Source organism: Lycium ferocissimum, chromosome 1, assembly GCF_029784015.1.
Source record: "Lycium ferocissimum isolate CSIRO_LF1 chromosome 1, AGI_CSIRO_Lferr_CH_V1, whole genome shotgun sequence".
NCBI classification, from domain to species: Eukaryota; Viridiplantae; Streptophyta; class Magnoliopsida; order Solanales; family Solanaceae; genus Lycium; species Lycium ferocissimum.
In genome coordinates this window covers 4,137,410-4,146,999 of record NC_081342.1, presented here as the reverse complement: position 1 = coordinate 4,146,999, position 9,590 = coordinate 4,137,410, and the positions used below count along the sequence as shown (strand labels likewise).

General features: G+C 37.9%; 3 protein-coding genes and 1 non-coding gene across 4 annotated transcripts; 2 read left to right on the top strand and 2 right to left on the bottom strand.

The window, feature by feature from the left end:
• On the top strand, positions 1 to 3,316 carry LOC132063545 (pentatricopeptide repeat-containing protein At3g23020). Its single transcript, XM_059456159.1, is given in 2 exon segments — positions 1 to 700; positions 703 to 3,316. Coding segments are annotated over 2 exon segments (2,895 nt in total). The 5' UTR covers positions 1 to 153; the 3' UTR covers positions 3,051 to 3,316.
• A 435-nt stretch (positions 3,317 to 3,751) lies between these two features.
• Positions 3,752 to 7,456, top strand: LOC132061207 (uncharacterized). The gene is made up of 2 exons (XM_059454062.1): positions 3,752 to 3,853; positions 6,851 to 7,456. Exons 1-2 carry the CDS (start codon positions 3,752 to 3,754, stop codon positions 7,454 to 7,456), a joined length of 708 nt encoding a protein of 235 aa, XP_059310045.1.
• Positions 5,093 to 5,164, bottom strand: TRNAK-UUU (transfer RNA lysine (anticodon UUU)). Its single transcript has one exon. It is a non-coding gene; the product is annotated as a tRNA-Lys (tRNA).
• A 180-nt stretch (positions 7,457 to 7,636) lies between the features above and the next one.
• Positions 7,637 to 9,339, bottom strand: LOC132063467 (CBL-interacting serine/threonine-protein kinase 7-like). The gene has a single exon (XM_059456050.1). It carries the CDS (start codon positions 9,247 to 9,249, stop codon positions 7,918 to 7,920), a length of 1,332 nt encoding a protein of 443 aa, XP_059312033.1. The 5' UTR covers positions 9,250 to 9,339; the 3' UTR covers positions 7,637 to 7,917.
• Between the last annotated feature and the right edge of the window lie 251 nt (positions 9,340 to 9,590).

Below are 9,590 nucleotides of genomic sequence, written 5' to 3'. Positions count from 1 at the left end.
ACGCACAATTCTCCACTTGGATTTTTTCCTCCTTAGCCATTCATCTTCTTTATATATTTTCACCATTTTCTTCTCAAGTTCCTAATGCATTCCTTGCTTCATATGTTAACCTTTACTGAAAATTTACTCTAATAAACTAACAGATTGAGAAAAATGTATGTGAAGTTTCAGTATGTTGACACTAGCAATTGTTTTCACATACTTAACTCAACTAAATCCACTCCCAGTACTGGAATTTCAATCCAACCCACTAAGAAATACAAAGAACAGCACAAATTACATGACCCAAATGGTAGAATTGAGAAAAGCAAGAATCTTGGGGTTAAATTCAGGCCTGGTGTTGTAAAAGAGAAGTTGGATTATCAAACTGGAAAAAACTTGCATACCCATGTTTGGAAAAATGGTGTTTTAAAGACCCAAAATGGTTTCTTGAGAAAACCAGTTGATAAAACTGAGAGTGAAGAGGAAATTGATGGTGAATTGAGCTTGGGAAATGTGGTGCAGACTAAGTGTTCGACGAAATGCTCCAATGAAGTGAAGGAGGCTCAAATTGGTATTTTGAAGACCCAAAATGGTGTTTTGAAAACCCAAAATGGTATTTCTAGGAAACCAGTTGATAAGGAGACCCAAAATGGTTTTAAAGACCCAAAACGATGTTTTGACCAAAAATGGTATTTTTAGGAAACCAGTTGAAAATGGTGTTTTTAGGAAATGGTGTTTTTAGGAAACCAGTTGAGAGAACTGAGAGTAAGAAAAATGTTGGTGGTCAATTGAGCTCAGGCAATGCGGTGGAGAAAGTGCAGAATAAGGGTTCGATGAAATGGGCCAGATATGGAGGATGCATTCCTGTTATGCTGGAAGCTTTGGAGACGGTTAGTAACTTGGATGAGGCATTAAAGCCATGGGAAAAGAGTTTGACTAAAAAAGAAAGGACTATTATATTGAAGGAGCAGGTGGAGTGGCAACGAGCGATGGAGATTTTTGAGTGGTTTAAGAGAAGAGGATGCCATGAATTGAATGTTATACATTATAATATTATGCTTAGGATTCTCGGGAGAGCACAGAGGTGGGGTGAGATTGAGAGGTTATGGGGCGAAATGAAGGAAAGGAGAATTGAGCCAATAAATTCAACTTATGGGACTCTGATCGATGTCTACAGCAAGGGTGGACGTAGGGACCAGGCAGTGGAATGGTTGAAATTAATGAATAAACGAGGGATGGTGCCAGATGAGGTGACAATGGGAATTGTTGTTCAGATGTATAAAATGGCAGGGGAGTTTAAGAAGGCGGAAGAGTTTCTGAAAAAGTGGTCTTTATGCAAATGTCAAGTGGAGGAACGTGTAAATGGTGCGCCAAGAAGTGGTATCAGAGTCAATGGTTCTTCTGGTTCAAGTGTTTGTTTGAGCTCACATACTTATAACAACTTAATCGACACTTACGGGAAAGCAGGACAAGTGAAAGAAGCATATGAGACTTTTCACCAGATGCTGAGGGAAGGGATCGTGCCGACAACAGTTACTTTCAATACAATGATTCACATGTGTGGTAATAATGGACGAATGGAAGAAGTTGCTTCCTTGATGGGGAAGATGGAGGGGCTTCAGTGCCATCCTGATACACGAACATACAACATACTTATTTCCCTTCACGCAAAGCATGACAACATACAAATGGCCGCCACCTACTTTAAACTTATGAAAGATGCTTCTCTAGAGCCAGATGCAGTGACCTATCGCACTCTTTTGTATGCATTTTCTATAAGAAATATGGTCAGTGAAGCAGAGAAGCTCATTTTGGAGATGGATAAGAAAGATCTACAGATTGACGAATTCACTCAGTCAGCTTTGACTAGGATGTATCTAGAAGCGGGGATGGTAGAAAAGTCATGGTCCTGGTTCCAGAGGTTTCATCTTTCAGGAAAAATGTCTTCTGAATGCTATTCTGCTAATATCGATGCCTTCGGTGAACGTGGCCATATTTCGGAAGCTGAGAAAGCTTTTAATTGCTGTAGGGAGGGAAAAAGACTCACTGTTCTTGAGTTCAATGTAATGATCAAAGCATATGGAATTAGCAAGAGATATAACGAGGCATGCTACTTGTTTGATAGCATGGAGACACATGGCTTATCTCCTGATAGATGCGGCTATAGTTCACTCATTCAATTGCTTGCTGGTGCAGATTTGCCGCAGAAAGCAGCATCTTATGCGAGGAAAATGCAGGAGGCGGGATTAGTTGATGATTGCATCCCTTATTGTGCTGTGATATCTAGTTTTGTTAAAGTAGGTCAGCTGGAAATGGCAGTAAGATTATTCGATGAAATGACTGCATTTGACGTCAATCCGGATGTTGTTGTCTATGGTGTACTGATAAATGCCTTTGCTGACATAGGAAGCGTTAAAGACGCTACAAAATACTTGGTTGAAATGAGAAACTCTGGTTTAGAGGCAAATGCTGTTATATATACTTCCTTAATTAAGCTATACACCAAGGTTGGGTATTTGAGAGAAGCACAAGAAACGTATAAAATGCTTCAGTCGTTTGAGGCAGGGGCTGATGTATATTCTTCAAATTGCATGATTGACTTGTACAGCGAGCGCTCTATGGTTAGACAAGCAGAAGAGATTTTCGAGCACCTGAAGATAAAGGGAAATGCAAACGAATTTTCTTATGCAATGATGTTGTGTATGTACAAGAGAAATGGAATGTTTAAGGAAGCCTATCAAAATGCCCGGAAAATGAGAGAACTGGGACTTCTGAGTGACTTGTTGAGTTACAACAATGTGCTTGGATTGTATGCAACTGATGGGAGGTTTAAAGAAGCTTTGGCGACTTACAAGGAAATGCTTTCTTCTGCCATCCAACCTGATGATTCAACATACAAATCACTTGGAATTGTTCTTCTTAAATGCGGTGTTCCAAAGGAGGCTGTTGGTAGGCTGGAATCTCTGAGGAAAAAGGATTCTCAGAGTGGCATGCAAGAGTGGGCTTCAGCCCTATCTTCCGTTATTGGTGTGCTTGATACTGAAAATCCTGATAGAAAAGATGCTTAGTTTTTTAAATATTCATGGTTTTAAGATACAAGAAAAGAGATAGGAGATGATTGCAGCATGGGTTAGGGTCTGCAGATATTAAACTTTATTAGAGCACTCTCTCGAAGAGAAACTGCTTCATGCTCTGCTGACGTAGGTAGATTCTAGTGAAGTGGCTCAAGCCTCCCATGTAATTTTCACAATTTGATTGTTGTAAATACAAATGTATTGAACCTTTGTCAGATCTAGGCATCATTATTAAGTGCTATCTCTAGTAGCATCCTTCAGTCTGAAACTGTGTTATTGAGTAGAATGCTATTCCGTTATAAAGACATAGAATTTGCAGGTGCTTAAATCACTGGAATTTGCATGGCACTTGATTGTTTTATTGATGCTCCTACACCATATGGAGGTAATCCTGCCGGTCAAAGCTGCCAGTGCCCATTATTGATGGATTACGAGTATGTACTCTTTTTTTGGGGCATAAAATCAGATTAACAATGGAAATCATTGCTTCCTTGGCTGCACTATAAAATGTCATTGCTTGATCGAGCAACTACTCATTGTCTCGTTTGGTAATGTAGCGACCATGAAGTTATTAAGTATTCATACAAGTATGATCACTTCCTACAGTGCTGTATCACTCTGTTTCATTCTGACGGAGGAACCTTAGAATGTCTTGCCTGGTTCAATGTTTGAAGTGAACATTTCATCTCAAAAAAATGTTTTTGCCTTCTGTATATCCGCAGTATGCATGTGCATTAAAAGAGAAAGGAGCAGATATTAAGGTGATGATGTTTCCTGATGACACACGAACTCGACAGGTAATTGTGTTCCTTCCCTCTAAATTCAAGCACTATTTTTCTTCCCCTCAAGTGCTACTGAGTTTTACATTATGACTACATTAGTAAGATATAACACCATTTGTGTACTTACATGGCAGACCACAAACATACTTTGAAAGCTTTCTTAACATTGGATTTTGGTTTAACAAGTACTGCTCATAGAGTGTTTCTGCAACTAGAATGTTAAAAGGTTCGCGGATACATTGAAACCCGATCTTCCAAGAAAATGGTCATAATTGTCTCAAATTGAAAATGATCATACCAGTATACTAAAATGCTTGTAATTCTCTGTATAGCACTTGAAAATATCTCTGCTATGAATCAAATGCATAGTGCACTTCTTCAGGGATAAGTGTTACTTTTTCTGTCACAAACCATGAAATATTTGCATGTATTGAAATTGCTTACATAAAAGTAGAGGGTTCTTTCCAAGTGTAACATCCAAATAGTAAAGATGAAGTATATTGAAGACATAAAATAAGTGAATATTTATCTTCTCTTTTCGACAAAACGATGTGCTATGTACGGACATTTCATGTCAAAATCTAAAAGAAGGCTTCATGATAGTAACTTCCTTTTAAGAGAATTCTTACTTTCCTTTTGGCTTATTGGCGATTAAATTTCTCAGAGATTGTAGCAGTAACAAAATATTAAAAATGAAACTATCTTGGGTGCTATGTATTCTATACAATAAATAGATATTGGAAGGATTTTCTTCAAAAGAAACATATAAGCGATTAAATAAATATTCCTTTATTTCTAATTCGTACAATGCTTTTTCAATTTTAGAGTGTTTCAAAATCTTGAAACAACCTTACAGATAATATTTTCACACACAACTTCTAATTATTTTTAGGATTCAGATTCATTTAATTGTTCGAAATTTAAATGTCATTGTGACTTTTTCCCCTACTAAAAGAACAAACGTCTTATATGGAGTAAAAACAAACTATTGACCCTACAACTACATCATATAAATGTATACATTATATTTCTATCAAATTAATTTTTTCAATATTATTTTTATTTCCATTTCATATAGCACTATTTCCGTTTGGAGGTTAAAAATTCCTTTGATTACGGTTTCTAAAATATTTTGTAATTATAAATTCATGTACTATGATACTTTTTGGCATAAATATGTAAAAGTTTAAAATTAACTGTGTAATTACACCTGTGAACAAGTTTGACAAAAAATGTCAAAAAACAGGAAAAGAACGCCGTCTGTGGGGATCGAACCCACGACCACGTGGTTAAAAGCCACGCGCTCTACCACTGAGCTAAGACGGCTGGCTGTTTTACCACGGTTACAAAATTTAATTAACATACAACCACAATTCTTCACACCAATTTTTCCCTCCTCAGCCATTCTGTTCCATCTTCTTTACTTCACTATCTTTCCACCATTTTTTCTGGTGGCCTAGTGCTTTCCTTGTTTCATGTTTTAACGTATATTGAAATTTACATTTAACTAATTGACAGGTGGAAAATATGTCTGTGAAAGTATGTTGACACCAGCAATTGTTTCTCAGGACTGTGTTTATGCCAAGACATTTTGGATCTTCTTAACTAACAAAAGCTCCAATCCTATAATAGTTCTGAGCTTATCCAATCAAGGAAGTACTTGGGATACCGTATAAACTTGCTTGCAAAAAAAGGGGCAAGAAGGAGGTTTTTTTATTATGTTGCCTGTGCTGTTTGTTTAAGATGCAGTCATGACAATTGACAGACAAATTAGGAACTACTTTTGTTAGAAACATTACGATCTTAAAATGTAATAGTAATCTAGAATTTGGCATTCCTACTACTACTCATATGGTCCGACATGACCCTATCTCTTGTTATTATGATGCATAAATATTAGATACGTGTCTTTTCCTACCAAAAAAGAAAGAAATATTACCGTGCATTTTGTGCTGGTGGAGATATTCACATACTATCTAGGAAGTGTTTTTAAGCCTGTCTAGTATGTATATCCTACATTAAATTTGGAGGTAGTAAATACAAAAATGTTGATACCCTGCCAGATCGATATATTAATTTATGAATTGCAACTTCTTGTAGTGTTCTTTGGTTTCTATCAGAATTTCGTAGCAACATATTGTCATTGAAATAACACCATCAACTTGCTAGTAGTTGTTGTTGGGTGAGCTGGTGATCTACATTTTTCTGTGCTGTACAAGAGCTTATTCCCAACTGGTAGAAAAGTCCCTTTCTACAACTTGTTTATCTTTGTTTACAGCACAATCATATAGTACTTGGTTGAATCTTTTGAGTTGGAAAAAAATAAATTACCATATGTATATATGCAGCCAATCACATATTCGGTTCTTGGTCATTCATTGATTGCATCTACACAATTAATGGAATAATTGTGGGGGACCAAAGTGATTTTTACTGTTGTGATGGCTGCCATGATATTTTTGTCTATTGTCATTTTGTGCAGTCCCTGCGCTGACTTGCCTCACTTTTGGCGCTGTTCTATTTTCACTTAATTGAAGGAACCTGGAAGTACGAAAAGCCTCTCATTTAACTCGCTACTTCGCCAACTTCTCATTAATTATTAGCAATACATTTAGTCCACGATAGCAACCGCTCCAAAAAAGAACGCTGAGAATTAAAAGTTGAAAACTCTCATTTTACAAACCTTTTCGATTTGTCACTGCCTCTTCACCGACTAATTTGGATTCGTATAACTTATTAGCATCTGTTGAGATTGGAAATCGTTATCTAATTTATCATTTTCAGAGTCTTCTAAAAGAACATGAAGCAGGAAAAAGCCTCTCATTTAATTTGCTACTTCGTCAACTTCCTGTAACTATCAGCTATCCATCTAGCCCACGACACCCGGTCCTCGCCGAAAACACCAAAGTTGTAGTTTTGTAGCAGCACATTCACCAACTATTTTCTAAAAGATTTACAATTCAAATTTGATTCTCAACCTGGGTCAAGTGGGTACATGCCTAATACATTAAGGACCAGCCAATAGAAGAGATATTTGAAGAGACCGGAATCAATGGCACTCAGTTGGACAGATTCTCCATTAAATTTATGTACAACAAGCTCAGAGGAGATTTTGCCAAAGTTCCATGGAGAAAGATGATATGTAATAACCAAGGAGCCCCTAAGTGGATCTTCATCACATACCTAGCAGTACATGGAAAGCTATACACCAGGGACAGGTTACTCAAATGGGGGATTATTGATGATGCTGAGTGTGCTATGTGTGGTTTGGAAACTGAGTCAACTGACCATTTATGTTTCAAGTGCCCACTGTCTGCCGGAATTTGGGGACAGTTGCTTCAATGGCAAGGGTACTCAAGACCAGTCCTGGCATGGAAGGACGAGCAAGAATGGCAAAGATTGTACGCTAATGGCAAGAACTCTAAAGATGAGATGTACAGGGTGACATTGACTGGTTGCATTTATATGTTATGGCACGAAAGGAATTGCAGAATCTTTCAGCAGAAAATGAGGACAGTAAATGTGCTAACAACGATGATAATCTTGAAAGTTATATGTCGAGAAACCATGAAGCCTAAGTTAACTAGTAGAGTTATGCATTTGAATACTTACTTGTAATGTGCTAGCTATGTTATGTTCATAGGTTACTGATATCATGGGGCTCCCTGTCCATGAATCAGTCTTGAGTTTTGTACATACAACTCATTTGGTAAATAGTAATATAATTAGTTACCAAAAAAAAAAAAAACAACTTATAGACTGTATTTCATGCTCCAGGGCCTGGATATAAGATTCATATGTTGCTTCCGAGAAATTGTAAATTGAATTGAAATATTAAAAAGAAATGATTAAGAACATATGTGCAAGTGCAACTAAACTAAAAAGATAGATCTCCTCAAAAAAAGACTAACAAGAACCATATTTTAGCCCCCCAAAACAGAGGGTTACGCCTATTTCTACCACTATATAAGGCCGCCTCCAACCTCCGGCCGCCACCGTCGCCAGGGGGACTCAAACTCTACCGCCAGCTGCCAGCCGCCAGCCGCCACCTCCATGTTTCGCCTGATATTAACAATCATTCAAGACCCATCGTTGTACCATGAAACAACTATATCTTTCAGCCCAACTTTCAGTTTCTCCCATTGACAATCTTCAAATTCTGATCCTCCATTCACAACCTTAAACTCCACCAACCATAACTCCTTTGCCACTTCCAAAATTTCCATCAACAAAACAACTCGACCTTTAACCAACCCAATTCCCCCTCTCTTCCTTCTTTCAACTCTATACCCTTCATCTTTTCCAATCTTCATCACTTTCTCTTCGACCTTCATTACTTCCACATTCGTCGTAAATCTCATCTCCTTCTTATTCAACCCCCCTTCAAACAACCCCGATAAATCCAACCCAGAAGACATCGAAATAATATCAAAAGCATTCATTCTCTCCATGTGTTTACTTTCCTTCTCTAAAATCCCTTCACCAAAAAGCTTCTTTCTACTTTGTTCTTCTTGTTTCATCGATGATGATTTCTTAAACCATGTAGTATTCATCAGTTCCTCAATACCATACCTCGTATCAGGGTTAGGATCAAGAAGCCGGTTTATTATTCTCCGAGCTGGCTTTGAAATCCAATCAGGAAACTGAAATTCACGACGATGTATAGCTTTATACATATTAGGCAAATTGGAATCATCAAACGGTAAACTTCCAGCAAGAAAAACATAGAGTATAACCCCACATGACCAAGCATCCGCTTTAGCTCCGTTATACCCTTTTCTATACACTACCTCAGGTGCACTATAAGCCGGTGTACCACAGGCGGTGTGAAGAAGACCGTTCTGTAACTGCTCAGGCAAAGCTGAGAGACCAAAATCGGAGATTTTAAGGTGACCATCTTTGTCCAGGAGCATGTTTTGAGGTTTAATATCGCGATGCGCAACACCATTTTGATGACAGAAGTGTAAAGCAGAGACAAGCTGATGGAAATAAAACCGGGCAGTTGATTCAGAAAACCGGCCACCACGTCGGTTCAATTTCGTAAAAAGCTCACCACCATGTGCGAGTTCCATTACGAAGTATATTTTGGTTTTAGTAGCCATGACTTCGTGGAGGTTAAGGATGTTTGGGTGATGATTAAGACGTGTCATAGCGGATACTTCTCGGATTATACGAGGTTCCATAGAAGCATCAATGGTAGTGATGGCTTTATTGATAACTTTAACGGCGAATTCTTTGTTGTCGTCTAAACAACGAGCATGGTATACTTTAGCAAAGCTACCACGGCCTAGAAGGCGGGTGAGTTGGTATTTATTGAGGATTATTGACCCGGATCCGGTACTGTCGGAGCTGGTGGTTCTTTTAATTTTGACGGAGGAAGGCGGTGGGGGTTGGGGTTGTTTTACATCCATGCCGGTGACGGCAAATGGAGGAGGCAAAGAGAGGAGGAAATGGCAAGGCGATTGAAGGGACAGGGCAAAGAAGAAAGAAGGGTTGAGGTTGGTTTTATAGGAAGATTATTAGTTGGCTGTATCTAATCTGTCACTGTTCTGATTTGGGACTGTTTCTAGTTTTAATATGACCGCCGTCTTAATTTATGTGGCACGATTTGATTGGATAAAGAATTTAAAAAATAAGAGAGACTTTGTTATGTTTATCAAATTGTCCTTATTTTACTTCAAAATAAATACATCTTTAAAACTAAGCGGGACTCAATAAGAATAAAATAGGAATGGTGCCATTAAATAGATTC

What these genes read in the sequence shown, in the direction of transcription:
- LOC132061207 (XM_059454062.1), top strand. Translation starts at nt 3,752, where the DNA reads ATGTTTTTGCCTTCTGTATATCCGCAGTATGCATGTGCATTAAAAGAG. An exon ending in ATGACACACGAACTCGACAG is followed by an intron (nt 3,854 to 6,850) that starts GTAATTGTGTTC and finishes TAATACATTAAG; the next exon opens with GACCAGCCAATAGAAGAGAT.
- LOC132063467 (XM_059456050.1), bottom strand. Translation starts at nt 9,249, where the DNA reads ATGGATGTAAAACAACCCCAACCCCCACCGCCTTCCTCCGTCAAAATT.